This window comes from Miniopterus schreibersii (genome assembly GCF_964146895.1).
Source record: "Miniopterus schreibersii genome assembly, chromosome: 1".
Taxonomy (NCBI): domain Eukaryota; kingdom Metazoa; phylum Chordata; class Mammalia; order Chiroptera; family Miniopteridae; genus Miniopterus; species Miniopterus schreibersii.
The window spans coordinates 102,269,171-102,288,484 of NC_138101.1; the positions used below are offsets into that span (position 1 = coordinate 102,269,171).

A 19,314-nucleotide genomic window follows, 5' to 3' on the forward strand; every position below is an offset into this window, starting at 1 on the left:
TAGCTGTATTATTTCTACTTTCTTGCACATAAAACACATTATATATAATACATATCATGTTGTTCTTCCACCCAGGTTCCTGCCTTTTAGTCTTAGACCTGTAATTAATTAGTGAATGCTCATTTTGCTCAGGTTTCCTCAGCCATCCCATAAGGGATGGAGCTCACCCAGTATGTTGCTCAAGAAGGGATGATGGGTGCAAAATATTCTGATACCTTCCCTGTTAAAACTTTTTCTATATATTGATACTTAAAAGAACAGCTTGTCTAAATAGAAAATTCTAAATTCACTTATTCTTTCTGAGTTGTTGTTTTTTAATATGGCTCCATTATTACCTTGCACTATAAGCTGTGTTCAAGGCATCTGATGCCAGTATAAACTTCAGTTTTGATCTTTGTACTTAGACATCTTGAGGTTTTTTTTCTTCTATTCTATTTTTAGAGTCTAATAGTTTTATTAGGATATGTTTGCAAATTGATCATTCTGGTTAAGTTTCCCAGTTACCTCTTAGACCTTTTCAATATGTGCATTTTAGTATTTTCTTTCAGAAAGTTTTCTTGGGATATAGTTTTAAGTATTCTATTCAATTGGTTTATTTCTATCTTTAGGGGCTCCTATTATCCAGACTGTTTTTCTTCTTTGGCCCTCTTTTATTTCCACCACTGTACTTTCAATCCATTTTGTTTCTGTGCCTCATTTTCACTGTCTTGGTTGCTTCTCTGGCTTTCTCCAAGGTTTCTTAGTAAAATTTATTTGGACCTGTTCTCCTGTGGGGCTTTGTGATTTAATCTTTGATTCCGTGGTGGTTTTGCCTTTTTCTTTCACATCTTTCTCATGTTGAATCTACTCTTTTTAAAATGTGTTCCTTTTTGTTGTTGTCCATTTCTGCCTTTAATTTTTGAATTTGTTACTCAGGGCGGCTTTCATACCTCCAGATGCTTACTTGAGGATATTTAATTCGGTGTAGAATATTGTGTTACAGTTTTCTTCTTCATATTTCTTTTTGAGGGGGGAATTTTTTATCAACTTCAGTGGGTTTGATTTTCTATCCTTAAAATACTTAGTATAAATTAAGCCTGTTTTTTCCAATTTATTTTGTAGGTTTGAGTGGTTTACAAAAATCTTAGGTCAAGGGTACCTTCTTCTGTCAGTGTGGCATAGCACAGTGTGTGTATGTATGGGGGGTATCTATCTTTTCAAATTTATTAAATATAATTTAACTTTTATTTTTTTCCATCACCATTTATCCTCCCATAAGCTCTTCCACCTCCACCCACCCCCTCCTCCCCACAATCACCACACTGTTGTCTGAGTCTATGAGTTCTTTTTTTTTCTTTTTTGCTCAAACCCTCCACACCCCAACACCCCCATGCCAGAGCTGTCTGACTGCTCTCTATCTATGAGTCTGTCTCTATTTTGCTTGTTAGTTCAGTTCATTCATTACATTCCACGTAGGAGTGAAATCATCTTTCGTTGGTTAGCATAATATTCTCCAGTTCCATCCATGCTGTCACAAAGGTAAATTTCTCTCTTTTTTTCACAGCCGGGTAGTAGTCCATGGTGTAAATGTCCCACAGCCTTTTTATCCACTTATCTACTGATGGACATTGGGCTGCTTTCAAATCTTGGCTATTGTAAATAATGCTGCAGTGAACATAGAGGTACATATATTCTTTCGAATTAGTTTTTTTGGTTTCTTGGATAAATTCCCAGAAGTGGAATTGCTGAGTCATAAGGCAGTTCCATTTTTAATTTTTTCTTTAAACAGAGCTAATCAGATTTCTTGAGAAATTCTGAAGCTTTCCTCCCTCTCTTCTTTTTTAAAGATTTTTAATTGATTTTTAGAGAGAGAAAGGGAGAGGGTGAGAGAGAGAGAAACATCAATGGGAGAATGAAACATTGAACTGGGAATTAAACCCACAATCAGGCCATGTGCCCTAACTGGGAATTGAACCAGCAACCTTTCAGTGCAGGGGATGATGCCCAATCAACTGAGTCACACCGGCCAGGGCCATTTTTAATTTTTTAAGGTAACTCCATAGTGCTTTCCACAGTGGCTGCCCCAGTCTGCATTCCCACCAAACAGTGCACGAGGGTCCCCTTTCTCCACATTCTTGCCTGCACTTGTTGTTTGTTGATTTGTTGATGGAGCCATTCTGACAGGTGTGAGATGATATCTCATTGTGGTTTCAATTTGCATTTCTCTGATGATTAGTGACATTGAGCATTTTCTCATATGTCTACTGCCCATCCGTATGTCCTCTTTGGAGAAGTGTCTATTCAGGTCCTTTGCCCATTTTTAATTGGATTGTTTATTTTTTTGGTGTTGAGTTTTATAAATTCTTTATAAATTCTGGATATTAAGCCCTGTAAGATGTATTGACAAATGTGTTCTCCCATTCAGTGAATTGTCTTCTCATTTTGTTGATGATTTCCTTTGCTGTGCAAAAACTTTTAGTTTATGATTCAGAAATAGAAGAAAGTGAGGGATATATGGATATGGGAATCAAACCTAAGAATATGCATAAAGATTTACGTATAAGTGTTATGGGCTGAATTGTTTCTTCCCAAATTCATATGGAATATCACTGTATTTGGAGATGGGGTACTTAAAAAGCAATTAAGGTAAACTGAGGTCATTTATCAGTGGGTCCTAAACATGATTAGTGTCCTAATAAGAAGAGATTAGGACACCTACTAACTCAGAAGAAAAACCATGTAAAGATAGAAAAGATGGCCACCTACAAAGCCAAGGAGGAAGGCCTCAGAAGAAATCAATTTTGCTGATACCTTTAGCCTCTAAACTTTAGATTTTAGCCTCTAAAACTATTTTAAAAAATCAGAGCCTGGCCGGGCGTGGCTCAGCAGTTGAGTGTCGACCTAGGATCCAGGCGATCGCTGTTTGATTCCCGGTCAGGGCACATGCCCGGGTTGTGGGCTCGATCCCCAGTGAGGGGTGTGCAGGAGGCAGCCGATCAATGACTCTCTCATCATTGATGTTTCTGTCTCTTTCCTCCTTCCCTCTTTCTGAAATCAATAAAAACATATATTTTTTAAAAATCAGAAATTTTTGTTTAAATTACTCAGTTTGTGGTACTTTGTTGATAGCCCCTAGCAAACTAGTACTACAAGGATACTCATCATAGAATTTTTTAATAGCAGCTCAAAATAGAAACAACGTAAGTGTCCATTAATAGGATGTAGTTATATTCATATTTACATCTGCCTGTCCTACCTCCTCTGCAGTCTGCTTGATGGCAGCAAAGGACAAGAGTAGTTAAGGATGCTGGCTCCCACCATCATAACTAACATGAACCAACTTGTGAAACTTTTCAGTAGAATGAGCTCTACTGTCTTTCAGTCTGTGGTTTTCTCTATGCAGCGGATACAATAGCAAGGCACCATGGATTGAGGTAATATTTATACCTATCATGAACATCCAGAGAAAAAAAGAAGACAAGTGCTATGCCTAGAAATTTTAAGTGTACAGGCTTAAACCTCTTTTCCTCAAACCGATTTCTTTGTTTTCTACACAAATTCTCTTCAGAGCCTTTACATTTTAATATAGTAGATTTCTTCCATAAGTGACTAGAATTCAGAATTCAATAGACTGAATAAATTAGGATATTCTCAAGACATTGAAATATTATGCATTCATTAAAATAATAATTTATAAATTATTGACATGGAAAAGTGGTGGAATGTTAAAGGAACAGTATACAAAGCTATTTCATATAACATGATCTACATTTTGTTAAAATATATATAAACAGGTATATCTTTAGGAGGAGAGATTTCACATGGTTTTATTTTTCCAAAATTTTCCAAATTTTCATTTTATTTTTCCATATTTCCTTAATGATTATATATTACTTTTATAATGGTGGGGGTAGAAGACATAAAGGAACAGTTTTGGGGAAGGCTGCTGATACAATTTCATTCCACATTTAAGTGTTTTGTTACATAATTATGGAGCAAGATGAGGTTTTAAAAAATACTATTGTTATTTTAATTTTATGATCATTATGGCAAAAACAAACAGTATAGAAATGTATAAGGTAAGGTAAAAAGTGAGTGTGCCATCCCACAGCTTCCAGCCTCAATTGCCGAAGTACTGTTCTGCTGAGAGTTTGGTGAGAACCTATGAGGACTCTATTAGATTTTTGGTCCTGTGTCAGTACTGTTGACACATGAATAATATTTTTTAAAAATATGGAGTCATGATATATAGGTGTTTTTTTTCTAAGCTTGCTTTTTCAGTTAGCAGTAAATATTAGAGATATATTTCCATGTCCGTACAGGTAGGCAAGGTGATGATAAAATTTTTAACAAGTATGGCATACATACTATAGCAAGTATAGTATACTGGTCAACCAGTATAGCATGGACATTGTCCAGTCAAAACAGATACTAAATTGGGTCTCCAGGCCCCTGCTGTGGCAAGGGTTAACCTTTTGCTGCCAAAACAACAAGAGGTGCAGGGCACTCCAGGGCTGAACCCGGGGCAGTAAGGAGGGCCACGTAGGTGTCTTGAGGGCAGCGGCCTTTACCGGCTGGCATGGAAGTATTCCAGAACTCTGCCTAGTGCAGTTAGTTACTAGGAGTATGTCTGCCTTACATGTGCATTTCATTTTTTAATGGCCACATTCAGTCTTATTGTATGGATTAATTTTTATTTAATGAACTATTTGTTGATGGTTGTTTAGATAGTGTGCCATTTTTTGTCATTATAAGCAATATTGTGATACACATTTTTTAACATACTGTCTTTGTGAAACACGGGCCAGTATATCACAATATAACTTTTAAGAAATCATATTTCTCCCTTAGAATTGTAAATCCTTTCTTAATATTAGCAAGGAATTGTGAGGTTCATGTGAGAAATTGGAAACTTTAAGGGCTATTGAAGTTTAGGTCAGTGGTCTCAGACCCTGAGTCTGCATTAGCATCACCAGTAGAACTGTTAGGAATTTTACATCCCTGAGGATGAGTTCTATAAGTTTTTATTTTTTTAATAAGTCTCACAAATGATTCTGATTCCCAGCCAGTATTGGAAGCTACTGAAATACGGAATAATTAATATTTTAAAAGAGAACAAGATTGTATGATTTGTCAGCATCTGACATACGGTAAGTACAGGCAGAGATGTAGAGCTACTGGTGCTCCCATACCTGCTGGTGGGACTGTAGAATAGTAAAATCCTCTTGTCACACTCTGGCAGTATCTTACTCAGTTGAACTTAGTAGCAATTCCACTCCTGTACTCCACAGACATGCTTAACATGTTCAATGTTCATCTGAATATTCTTAGCTGCACTTTTTAAATAACCCAATTGCAAACAAACCAAATGTCCTCCAACAGTAGACTAAAGTAAATGTAATGCTACTTTATCAAACTGCAAATACATGCAGTGTGGATAAATCTTATAAAAGAAAATGTGGAGCAAAAGAAGCCAGATTCAACTGATGGCATAGTATGATTTCACTTACATAAAGTTCAAAAACAAGCAAAACTTATCTGTACTGTTAGAATCAGGGGAGTGGTTACTGTACTGTTAGAATCGGGAGAGTGGTTACTTTGGGGAGGAGTAATGGCTGTAAGAAGATGCAAGGTGGCAGCACCGGGGTACAGTAATGTTTTATTTCTTGACCTGCTGCTGCGCGATGAGTTTGTTGGAAGCTGAGGTGCACACTATGATTTGTGCACTTTTCTGTACGCATAGTTTATGTTGATGAAAAGTTCAAATAAAACCAGCAACAGAAGGAAGTTCCTCCAAATAACAAAATTGTTTTGTGATAGAATACTATCTGACCTTCCATTAACTGTAAAAGGGGAATTTTTAAAAATCTTCACCTAGGGGTGTATTTTTATTGATTTTAGATAGAGAGGAAGGAAGAGGAAGGAGAGAGACATTGATGTGAGAGAGAAACATCACTCCCATATGCACTCCAACTGCAGGATCGAACCCTCAACCTGGGTCTGTGCCCTGACCAGGAATCGAACCCGCGACCCTTCCGTGCACGGGATGCTCCAACGAACTGAGCCCCTCGGCCAGGGTTGTAAAGGAGGAATTTGGTCTGTAGTCATGTACTGGAACCTGCTTGTACTCATTCACTGGATCAGTTATGTGCAGCTCTTCAGTTTAGTAACCTCTGGTAGTTCGAGATGGACATGTTGGGAATATTTGCACCATGGAAGTTGTTGCTTTCCCAGAGAGCAGCTTACCTTATACAGTACTGAATTTAGATGTCTTTGCTCACAGGATATTATTTGACTTGGTTTATAGCCAGTGTATTTATTAAACAATTAATATAAATGTTGGAAGTGGCTACAATGAGCATGCTTTTTTAGAGTTAACCTTGAAACATTTTGAGACTGCAAAGAGTCCTTTTTTTTTCTTCTGTAAATGTGAGGAGGCTTATTTGCATTCACATATCAATTCAGGGAGATAAAATATATCATCAAGAATTTTCTGTATCACTTCAAATTTGGTTTCAATGTCACAAATTAGCATTACAAGAACATTACTACATCTTAAAATCTACCCTTAGTAATTAGTTATTGTGAATCACCTGAGACTGAAGCTGTCTTGCTGTTTTCTTTTTACTGCTAGAAAAAAATTATTATAACCTGGAGAAAGCTAATAGAATTATCACCTACGTTCCTGAGACATTCAACTCTGCTAATGTCTGTCAGCCAGGTGCATACAGATATAACAGACATTTTCTTTACTGATTGTTGTCAATGACATTGCTGTAACAAAAGATACCTAAAGAGGAGGTTTAACATTTTTCTCTGTTACATCTGTTTAACTCTTTATGTCTCTATCTCCTTTCATTTGTTGTTTCCATTGGCATCCACAGTCTTCTATTTATTCTCTGTGGTATCACTTTAGCTTCTCAAATATTAAAATCTTTTAAACATTGTCATGAATGGGTTAAACTATTTTAATAGTTTCCTCTTAAGTACAAGACAGTAGGCCCAAAATGGAGTTACTTATGCTAAATCCCACATCACCAAACCTAGACTTAATTACAGTTTTGGCTCCTCCAGAAATGGAACCTTAAACCAGTCAATCAGGAATTGCCTGATCAGAAGCGCTAGTTAGGTAATCTGCCTGATAAACCCCTGCCATTCCCTAAAGGAAAGTAACTTTGCAGTAACCAATGCACTTTTTTGCCCAATAGAACTAACTTGTTCCTGCTCCTTTCTGGCTATAAAAGTCTTCCTTTTTGTACAGCTCCATGGAGCCCTTTCCATGCTAAATTAGATACTGTCTGATTCGAATAGATTCTTGGTCAAATAAACTCTTAAAATTTTTAATATGCCTCAGTTTATCTTTTAACATTCCCCAGAGGAAATTTGGAGATCCTTTTTCATGCATGTGAAAAAAATTTTTTATTGTCTCAACCATATTTTTGCTTTGTGACAAAAATAATGGCTTATTATTAGGTGTCTTTAGAGTTTTTAGAACTGTTTGATTTCTAAGAACCCCTACTACCGTCATGTACTGAAAAGAATCCTAGTGACTAAGTCAGTTCAGATGTAGCAATACAGATGATTACTTGTTATGGAGCACCAAAAGTAGAGGAACAGGAAAGTGAAAGAAAATGTAAAAGGGAGAACATATATAGAGAAAAAATGTGTGTGTTGCTTGCTGTAATGTTAAAACTGATTATTGGGTTCAGCTGTTGTTAGCCTGTTCCATTTTTAAATTAAGTTCCCCGTCATCTTTTCACCTAAATACTTAAGCCGTCATTGATGATCTTTATCTGGATCCATTATTTCCTTAGGGATTACAAAATGGTGATATTCTATGATTCTCTGGGTTTTTTAAAAATTGCCATTCTTCTATAAAGAAAACCTTTATTATCTTTTTAGTTACCCCAAAGAACAGTTTGTACCAGAAAGATGAGATAAATGCTAAATTTCCTTTATCTCCATCCATTGCTTTTGACATTTTAATTTGTGTTTTTTTTTTAATCTCTAGAAGTTGTTCTGTCTTTTAAAATCTTGAACTTTACTCATATTTTCAAAACTTTTTTATTTCTTGAAATACGCTATGGTTTTTAATACTCTGTGTTTATATGAAGAAATTTGAGCTAATCTGACTGTGTCATCTGTTGTTTCTGCCAACTCTCAATCAGTGCTTTATTTCCTTTTGAACTGTGAGCTGTTTGTTTTTCTTGGTACCTTACCTCTGGGAATTCTTGGGGGTTTTTATGAAGGTAGGTTCCTCCATAGAGGAATTTCATTTGTTTCTGTCAGATGCCTATAGGCATAACCAGCCTGAGAGCTCTTAAAAAAAATCAAATATTGAAATATTTTAGTTCATCCATTTAGTGTGGATTTAGGCTTCAAATTGTGGATTGTGATTATAAATAATCAAGGGAGAATTTTCCTCCCCTTCGACTTAGCCCCAAGTTTTGAGATAGGCAATATTTTGGGGGTAGTGAGTAGGAAAGCTTAGAACTAATTCATCCTGTGCTGAGAGTCTAACCCTTGAGGTCTCAGTTCCCTGGCCTCAAAGATCATGTAAGCCAAAGCTCAAGTTCATTGAGTTTAGTAAATATCTTCATAGCAGAAAGGTCAATTTCAACATTCTGCTTACCTCTCTTGAGTTCCCATGTTTACTTTTGTTGTTTTTTTTTTACCTGTGTATCTGTCATCTTTTAGCAGGTCATGAAGACATTTGAAAATATTTTAAAAACACGTTTTATCCATCATCTTTACTTGTTTTTAGCAAAGAACTCAGTTTACAAATTTAGCTCATTTTATCAAAAATACACCATTATGTGCTCTTTTTTTTAACTGCTTCATTCTTTACTACTTAAGTATTTACTATGTTAAGGATCTTTCTAATCATTTTGTGTTTGTCAGTTGTGTATATTTCAGTCCTGTTGAGTACACTGGATTTATTCTGTTTCATTTCACTTAGTAACTATTCAGTAAAATTCTCTTTGATCTATATAAAATAAGTTTTTCTTTCTTTCTTTTTTAATCCTCACCCAAGGACATTTTTTCCATTGCTTTTCAGAGAGAGTGGAAGAGAGAGAGAGAAACATCAATGTGAGAGAGACACATCAATTGGTGGCCTCCTGTACTCGCCCTGGGGCTGGGATGGACCCTGCAACCGAGGTACATGCCCTTGGCCGGAACTGGGCCTGGGACCCTTCAGTCCATGGGCCGACGCTCTAACCACTGAGCCAAACCAGCTAGTGCTAAGTGACCTTTTCATTAAAATTATATCAGAGTACATGGTAGTTTATTGGAATGAAAGAGTAAAACCCATTTTTCTAAAGAACCTTACTTTTGGGGAGAACCTACTAATTGGAGAAATTTCGCTAATATTCTGGAATTGCTAGTTAAATATCTGTGTGGTATACATACACATGTGGGAATTTTATCTTTTCTCTATACTTTATTAAATAAGCATAAAATTAACTAAAATATATTCTTTTCCTTTTGAGATGTGAGTTTGGTCAGGAGGGACAGATTGTTCCTCTATAGGTTCTTTAGCAGATAGGAAGCAGATGTGGCATTGGGAGGAGACCTCTAAGGGAAGAACAAATGTTGAGCAATCTGGAAAAAGATTAAAGTCAAATTATGAGTTAAATGTCAGCCTTTGGACCAAAGCTTTTCCATTCTTGGTACTCTGAAGAGATGAGCAACTGAGTGTTTTTATACAAAGAGAGAGACTATTCTTAAAAGTAGTTCTCCTCCACTATAATTACTGCTCTGTTTTTAGATATTTTGTTTTTGTTTTTATTTTTAAATAATTTGACTTTCATTTCGTTTGGTTAAGTAGACTATAACCCTTTATTTGCCTGTATTTTCACTTTAAAAGTATTCTTTTGTTTGATTAGAGAACGTCTTTAAAATCATATACATCTGTCAGTGCGTTTCTAGGAATGTCTGGCATGTTTATTGGTCAAATGCCTTGCAGATGGAAATGAAATTTTGTGAGAAATCTTGTGGATCAAATACAGATTTATTTTTACTTTAATAACACTGTTCAAAGCACATAGACTTCAGTTTGAGTGTCAATATTAGCAGCTGATCTGGGAAGAGTTGCCAGGATAGTACCTGCTGAGGACTGCAATGATGTTCCCATTCCTGTGCCTCTTTTTGGTTTTGCTTCAATTATAGATATACACAAGAAGGGCATTAACAGGTCTTCTAGATCTTTCTTTATGTACACATTATTTACACTTTTAAAATGCATTTACCTGATTAGGGACAGATATCAGGTCATAATGATTCTTGAATAGCATGATATCTTTTAAACAACGAGTTTAAGAATAGTGTAAGAAAATTCGTTAACTAATTTTATAAATCAAGGATAAGCTCTTTGGAATCATTTAAATTCATCATATTCTTTTATTCATTCCCCAAACTTACTGAACAAGTTATTGAGTGCTAGGTACTAAGTTAGGGCACTAGTCACAGCACATTTCTAGCTCTCAGGAACCTTCTATTTAATTCTGTTCAAATATGCTGATCCACTTAAGAAAAATGCTCTTCAGCATAGACCATCTACTGGCTCTGTTGCCTGTGCTGCTCTCATTACTTACTATCTTAAGACTGAAATTAGTTTTCCCATCCTCTGGTGGTTGGAGTAAGAACTTAGTGAAAGCCTTTTTGAAACATGTTCTAATCGCCACCAAAGTAAAATAGTGTTCTAGATGGAGACCTGACAAATGAAGAGGTAATCTGTCAAATATGTATTTTTTATACTTTAAATTTCTTTGTAAATTCATTTATTTAGATATAATTTACATGTAATAAAATTTTAAGTGTAAAGTTCAATGAGTTTTGACAAAGTATACACCGTAACCACCACCTCATTCTCCTGAGAGAGAAACCCAGATGTTATTCCAAAAATTTATATGGAACCAAAAAAGACTCCAAATAGCCTCAGCCATCTTGAGAAACAAGAACAGAGTGGGAGGGATCACTTTACCAGATATCAAACTATACTACAAAGCCGTTGTAATCTAAACAACCTGGTATTGGTACAACCACAGATATATAGATCAATGGTACAGAACAGAGGCCCCAGAAATAGACCCACGCCCTTATGGTCAGTTAACATCTGACAAAGGAGGCAAGAGCATGCAATGGAGTAAATGCAGTCTCTTCAATAAGTGGTGCTGGGAAAATCGGACAGGTACATGCAAAAAAATGAAACTAGATCACCAACTTACTCCATACACAAGAATAAATAAATGGATAAAAGACTTAAATATAAGTCATGAAACCATAAAAATCCTGGAAGAAAAGATAGGCAGTAAAGTCACAGACATCCCACGTAGTGGAATTTTCACTGATAACTAGGGCAAGAGAAACAAAAGAAAAAATAAACAAATGAGACTACATCAAACTAAAAAGCTTCTGCATAGCAAAAGAAATCAGCCTCAAAATACAAAAGAACCCCACAGTCTGGGAAAAGATATTTGCTAGGGATGAATCTGATAAGGGGCTAGTTTCCAAAGTGTACAAAGAATTCATACACTCAGCAAGAGGAAGACAAACAACCCAATTAAGAAATGGGCAAAGGACCTAAATAGACACTTCTCCAAGGAGGACATACAGATGGCCAGGAGACATATGAGAAAATGTCCAGTGTCACTGATCATCAGAGAGATGCAAATTAAAACCGCAATGAGGTATCACTTCACACCTGTCAGAATGGCTGCCATCAACAAAACAACAAACGACAGGTGCTGGCGAGGGTGTGGAGAAAGGGGAACCCTAGTACACTGCTGGTGGGAATGCAGACTGGTGCAGCCACTATGGAAAACAGTAGGGAGGTTCCTCAAAAAATTAAAAATGGAACTGCTTTTTGACCCAGTGATCCCACCTCTAGGAATATATCCTAAGAATCCTGAAACACTAATCAGAAAGAATATATGCACCCCTATGTCCATAGCAGCACAATTTACAATAGTTAAGATCTGGAAACAGCCCAAGAGCCCATCAGTAGATGAGTGGGTAAAAAAGCTGTGGGTCATATCCACCATGGAATACTATGCAGCTGTAAAAAGAAGGATCTCTTACCTTTTGGGACAGTATGGATGGACCTGGAGAATATTATGCTAAGCAAAATAAACCAGGCAGAGAAAGACAAACATCACATGATCTCACTTATATGTGGAATCTAAAGAACATAATAAATTGAGGAACACAATAGATTCAATAACATGGAAGCATGGATCAGACTGACGAATCTCAGAGGGAAGGTAGGGGTGGGTGAGTGGGGGGGTGGGTGAGGAGAGATTAACCAAAGAATTTATATGCACAACCCAAGGACACAGACAATAGTGTGGTGAGGGACTGGGGAGGGTGGTGGAAGGGGTCAATGGGGAGAAAAGGGGGCATCTTTAATATTTTGAACAATAAATAAATAAATAAATAAATAAATAAGATGTTATTCTATATTCCTCTCTTCCTCATATCCAAATGGCTACTAATTTCTGCCCATGCCACACTCTAAAACCCCGTAGAACCTACTAACCCTCTTTACTCTCATGGCTACTACCTTAGTTCTCAATGTGTTAGGCTCTTACTATTTTCACCTCTATTACTGCAATCTACTTTATAACTGGTTTTTTAGTCAGCTCTTTTTTTTTTTTTATATTCTCCATAATGTTACTAAGTTCTGGTTATTCTAATAACATTAATCCCCACTTGCTTAAAACCCCTTAATGACTCTTCACAGTTTCCGTTATGAATCACCAATTTCTGAGTAAGAGATTGATTGGTTCCCAGTGGCAACTGACTTGACGATGACAATGATCATATATCACTTTAGCAGATAGGAAGTATACATGGAGAAGCAGATTTGTGGAGGGAAGGCAATGAGTTAGTTCACTTGACAATGTAGAAGAAATAAACATTTGCCTTGTGGTTTAGTTTTTAAGTTATCAGAATCATTTTTATTTGATTTAAGCTTTATGTTAACAACTATGAGAGCAGGAGAGAAGCATCTTTTAAACATCCATCTCAAACACCAGAAGCTGTTCTGAGATTTTTTTTTTATATTGATGGGAAAAAATAATTTTGTTAATGCTAGGTGGGGAAAAAATATAATGTTTTCAAGTTTCTTTACATTTGAAGTGATTAGGTTTAAGTTCTTGAACTCTCATTTTTGCCTACTAGCCTTTCAAAAAATCTTTCCATAATTATCTAAACATGTCTCAAAAGCCATGATGTGCATATAAATCATGAGATTTACCTTTTAGATTAGTGAAGATAAGCTCTGAGGTAAAATAATGGATAGCAGAGTATTTCTTTACTTTGAATGAGAGGAAATCATACTAGATATATTTAAATATGACAATAAAAACACTTTATTTTTGTTAAACACCTTGCCTCAACTTTAATTGTGAACACAGGTTTTTACTGTACCATAAATATTTTATATCCCCTACCTTTTCTTAATACAGGAAGAAAAGATATTCAATATAGTGCCCAGAATAAGAAAACACCTTTAGGCCTAAGTGTTTACATTCACTAAATATTCACTAAATAAGGATTACTCTAAATAAGGATTACTCTATTCACTAAATAAGGATTACCCTAATATAAACAAGATTACCAGCCTACTCTGGGGTATTATTTAGAAAAGTGATTATTCCCTTGTTTAAAAAATGAATGTCCCAATCAAAATTCCCACAAGCTATTTTGTAGATATCAACAAAGATGCTAAAGTTTATATGGAAAAGCGAAGACCTAGATTAGCAACACAAAGGACAAAGTTAGTGTACTCACTCACACTAACCTATTTCAAGACTCAGCATATAAGTACAGTGATCAGGACAGTGTGGTACTGGTGAAAGAATATACACATATATCGATCAATGGAACAGAGTAGAAGGCCCAGAAATAGGCTCACACAAATATAGTCAAGTGATCTTTGACAAAGGAGCAAAGGCAATTCAATAGAGAAAGAACAGTCTTTTCAATAATTGGTACTAGAACAACTGAATATTCATATAAAAAAGTGAATCTAGACATAGACCTTATAACTTTTACAAAATTAACCAAAAATTGATCATAGACCTAAAAGTAAAACACAAGACTATAAAACTTCTAGAAGAAAACTTAGGAGAAAATCTAGGAAACCTTGGATTTGGCAATGTATTTTTAGACAAAACACCAAAAGCATGATCAAAGAAAGAGAAAGGTGGTAAGTTGGACATCATTAAAATTTAAAACTTCTGCCCCGTGAATGACACTATTAAAAGAATGAAAAGACAAGTTCACAGACTGGGAGAAATATTTGCAAAACATATCTGGTAAGAGACATATCCATTATATATTTAAAACACTCTTAAAATTCAACAATAAGAAAATAAAGAAACCCATTAAAAAATAGGCACAAGATGTGTAAACACAAAGAAGATGTACAGATGGCAAATATGCAGATCTTTGTTTCTAATACCATTCTCCAATATAAGGAACATGGTTTCTTGGAGAGAAGGCTGATTCTGGAACTGGGGTAGGAAATATATAATATGAGTCTAGAGAATTTGGTAGTGCCAGAAAGTAAGGAAGCACATACACACACAAATCCACATTAATGGTGGGGGCACAATATGTCAAAGGGACATAGGAGCCAACTGAAAGAGCTTCCAGTGGCCAAAGCTGGAACAATTTGAACAATAAAATAAGTAAAGTAGTATTGGATTATAACCCAAATTATAAAATAAATATTCGTGAATCCAAACTGATATATATAAATAAATGGTAGAAAAAAGGCAAACCACCTGGGAAGAATAATTTCCAATAATTTATATAGATAGTTTGCCCTCAAGGAGGGGAAACTGAACTTCCCACCCCCTAACTATGGGCTGCCCATGACTTCATTCCAAAGAGTCCAGGGGAGGGAAGAGTAAATTTACATTGGAGAAATCTGAAAAACACTACCTCAGCCAGGTGATCAAGGTCATCTTCAACAGTGATGTCATGTTAGTAGTATGTACCTCAACCTTAGTCTAATCCCTAGAAAAACATCAGACAAGTCCCAAAAGAGGGCATCCTACAAAATAACTGATTAGCATGCCTCAAAACATCAAGGTTATCAAAACAAGGAAAGTATAAGAAACTGTCCCAGCTAAAAGGAGCCTTAGGAGACATGGACAACTAAATGTAATATGACAGAATAAGGACAATAAGTAGAAGCTAAGGACATCTGGGTAAAATAGGGACTTGAGTTAGTGAGAATGTATTGATATTAGTTCATTTAATTATAAAAAATGTACTATACTAATATAAGATGTTAATAATAGGAGAAACTGGGTGGAGAGCATATAGGAACTGTGCTATCCTCTCAATTGTTCTGTAAATCTAAAACTGTTCTTTCAAACAAATCAAAGTACTATTTGAAGGTCTCACAATAACGCAGTGTTTTCTGTCTCTGCAGTTTTGAGAGTGTTTGCTGCCTTGCTGACTCTACTTCTCTCTCAGACATCACTTTTGATGGCAATCCCATAGCTCAAGAGTCATGGTACAAACACACGATCCTTCAGAATATGATGCAGCTGCGCCAGCTGGATATGAAGAGAGTCACGGTGAGAACGCTTCCGAAGGGCTTTCCAGACTGTTGTCCTTAGTGTGGATGAGGAAATTGGGATGCATGTCCTCTACTTGAAATGTTTCTTAATTTCAATGAACTAGGGATTACCATGAATGTAATTATAGTGTAATTCATAATTGTAATTATAGCTATGTTTTACCATCTTTCCCCTATCCCCAATGTCATTGAGTAGGGCTTTTAAAATTCCTTGTCTTCCATTTAAATTAATCAGTATGCTCGTTTTTCATTCTTGCTTAATATCTAACTAATAATTTACTTTGTAATGAGTGAGTAAGAATTGTATCGATAATGATTAAGAACCTAATGGTTAGCCCGGCCGGCCATGGCTCAGCGGTTGAGCGTCGACCTGGGATCCAGGCGATTGGGGTTCGGTTCCCGGTCAGGGCACATGCCCGGGTTGCGGGCTGCAGCCGATCAATGACTCTCTCATCATTGATGTTTCTGTCTGTCTCCCTCTCCTTTCCTCTCTCTGAAATCAATAAAGATATATTAAAAAAAAAAAAAAAAGAACATAATGGTTAAGAAAGTGGGTCCTGGAGCCAGACTGTTTAAGTCTGAATCCTGGCTTGACTATTTCCTAGTCGTATGACCTTCAACAATTTACTTAACCTTTCTATACCTCATTTTCTCAAAGTAAAATGGGGATTATAATTGTATTGTGTCATAGGGTTGTTGGTAAGGTAAAATGAAGTACTGAACAAATCTTAGAACGTGGTGAGGCTCCTAGGAAACATCATATGGAGTTGTTACTGATGCTGTACCTCTCCAAGTAGCTCTCTCTTTTTTATTCATTCCACCTCCATATGCGGCATCTTCTACACTTAGAGGTTTTCATATGGCTCCTGATCTGAGTGAAATGCTGCATATGATACCCCTGCTTACAGGTGTACAATGTACATTAGCATATTTTGGGCTCCAAGAAGTTCTGGAATAAAGAAACATATCTTAATTTGTTTCATTGCATCCCAAGTTAATTTGAATATTTTATTTTCTCAGAAAATTCCTTTTAATAATCTCAGACCTAAGCTTCTACCTGTTTTCTTACTTCTTGACTCTGCCAATTTTGATGTGAATTCTGAGTGATCAGCTAGGTTTATTCAGTTTTCAGTTGACTCGCGGCCTGCACAGCAGCTTCACAATGTGTGCAGCTTACAATTCCACCTCAGCAATGTTATAGACGGTGAAGATGGCTAGCAGATAGTTAAGTGTGGGTGAATTCATGCATACCAGGAATCGGCTAGGGTTCTGCCTCTCTCTTTGTTCGAGCGTGGAGGTTTGGAACAGTTCGTCCTCTCAGTTTGTTCAGATCTATTCTGTCAACACTGTTTCTTCCTTTTACCCTTATCCCCATGTCTTTCTTAATTAAGCATCTTGGGTGCATCTTATTGCTCTTCCTGATGAAGTTGATGTGAGTGAGATAAGAGGTGAAGCTAACCCACTTATATAATTTAGTACTTAATTCTGTACAGTAAACCCTTGATTTTGCAGACCTCGATTTAACTGACTTTGGATTTAATGGACAAAATTCCCAGTCCATATGTCACCTGTGAAAATTAACACCCTGTTAATTTTAAAATTATTTTAACCTACATTTGCTTACAATTAAATTAACAGGTTATTCTTTTTGTTATTAATTCACTTTATTTTTAACAAATTTTAGCAAATAAGCCATATGTTGGAAAAAACACTGTAGTAATTCCTCCCACATAAATAAACATTACATATCTACAACTATAGTCTACATATTTAAATCCAAGTGTCACTGCTTGTAAACAATGTTCGGCAAATGATTAGCATGTGATCACACCGCATTGCACGTGGTAACTGGTTCTGTTGTCCTGTGGCATGACTTTCTGCCACAATTTTAATACTTGCTGGCTGCTGTTCCCACTCGAGCTAAGCCACGCCCCAGCCATGTGCATTTGTTTACTATTTTTTATTTTTTTATTGATTTTAGAGAGAGAAAGGGAGAGGGAGAGAGAGATGGAAACATCAATGATATGAGAGAGTCATTGATCGGCTGCCTCCTCACACCCTCTGCTGGGGATCGAGCCCGCAAACCGGGCATGTACCCTGACCAGGAATCAAACCACGATATCCTAGATCATAGGTTGATGCTCAACCACTGAGCACATGGGCCTGGCCATTTGTTTACTCTTGGTGACTGGTGAATGCACACATTTACTAGATTTATTTAGTATAAATTTAAAATTACAGTAATATATACAGAAAACTTTTCTATGAAATTATACTTTGCATACATAATTTTAATTACACAAACGTGTCTACATAAGTAAAAACAGGTAAACTCACTAATTTGTCAATTTTTTAACATATGCATTCAGAAAACCTACTTTATTATATAATGGACTTTCAGCTTTACTGGATACTCCCTCACCCGAATTAGTCCGTTATATTGAGGTTTTACTGTATTGTGTTTCTTACAGTGAATTTATGTCTACCCAACTAATATACTTAAGGACAGAAGCCATTCTTTTTCCTTGTCTAATACATATAGATGTTCTTAACATGTTTCTTTTCTTTATCTCACTCAATGTAGAGAATCAAATGTTCAATAAAGACTTGTTGGTTCAGTGAGATTTACCTAGTTTTATGCCTTAATTAAAGGAGAATAAAACTGCATATAGGCATTGCCCTTGTACAGTCCATAGACTATGTTTGCCTGGTAAGGAAATGAGGGGAAATCGCCTGGGATGGGAGCAGGGCCAGCTATCCTGCTAAATACAGAGCAGCAGTCTTTCACATCTGCTCCTCCACTGTTTATTTTAGAAACTTAAAAAACTCTTAAATGGAAACAATCTCAAAGTTACAGAAAAGTTGTACGTACAGTACAAAGAACTTTTTTTTCTTGAACTGTTGTCAGATGTGGACCAGGACCAAGGTGGGTCTGCCAGACCAGTCTTAAAATGGGTCCCTACGAAGTCACAGGAAAAGCATTTTGGGGACTCATGCATAGGAGGAGTTGAGGTATACTGGCATGATTTATTGGAGGGGCACACAGGGCATGGATGCCCCTGCAGAGGCTGCTGAACTGCCTCATTCACGACCAGGTGGCTCAGCTCCATCTTACTGCAGAAGAAGTCCAGCTTGTGGAGTCACAGGTGCACTTGTCCTCACCCAGCCCAGGGGAAGGGCTAGGACTCAGACCTGCCCTGTCATTAACCCGGCATTCAAGGCTCTGGTAGTCCAGCACCAGAAAGAGAGAACGCTCCTTGGGCCTTTGTTAAGCTTTGATTATATCTCCTTGGGCTTGGGAGAGAGCAGGCTTTCTTTAACACTACCCAGTCTTCTTCCTAATTCTTCTCTGGCTTGTGCTGGCCCTCCCCCTATCCAGTCCCTTTCCTAAATCTTCTCGGATTGGTACCCTTATCCTATCCAGTCCTTTTCCCCGATTTTTCCAGGTTAGACTCCTCCCCTTTATGGTTGCCATGTTGGCTCCTACTGTGCATGCCTCAACAGAGGAATTTCCCCCTTACTGTTTTATTCCCTCCCCCACCTCCTAATCTATGGGAAGGGGACAGTTGTTCCCTGGGGAGACTGGAAAACTGGACCTTCCTCCCTTCTCAGGGATGTTAATCCCCTTGGCAGGGCAATGTGGCTGTTCCCTGGAGTAGACGTTTGGAAGCCATAGCTTCCTAGTTAATCCAGCTTAATTGGCTGCCTGGCTCCCTTCTCTTTCTTTAATATCTAAC

The 19,314-nt window shown here is 36.8% G+C and overlaps 1 protein-coding gene across 12 annotated transcripts in view; it reads left to right on the forward strand.

Annotated features, from left to right (window-relative positions):
* The window catches only part of LRRC49 (leucine rich repeat containing 49), a 147,930-nt gene that overhangs the window by 67,079 nt on the left and 61,537 nt on the right, over positions 1-19,314 (forward strand). For all 12 annotated transcript variants that reach the window (XM_081160752.1, XM_081160755.1, XM_081160748.1 and 9 more), the window contains one exon: positions 15,428-15,575. In XM_081160752.1, coding sequence (XP_081016878.1) covers positions 15,428-15,575 — 148 coding nt within the window. The remainder of the gene's footprint in view (positions 1-15,427; positions 15,576-19,314) is intronic.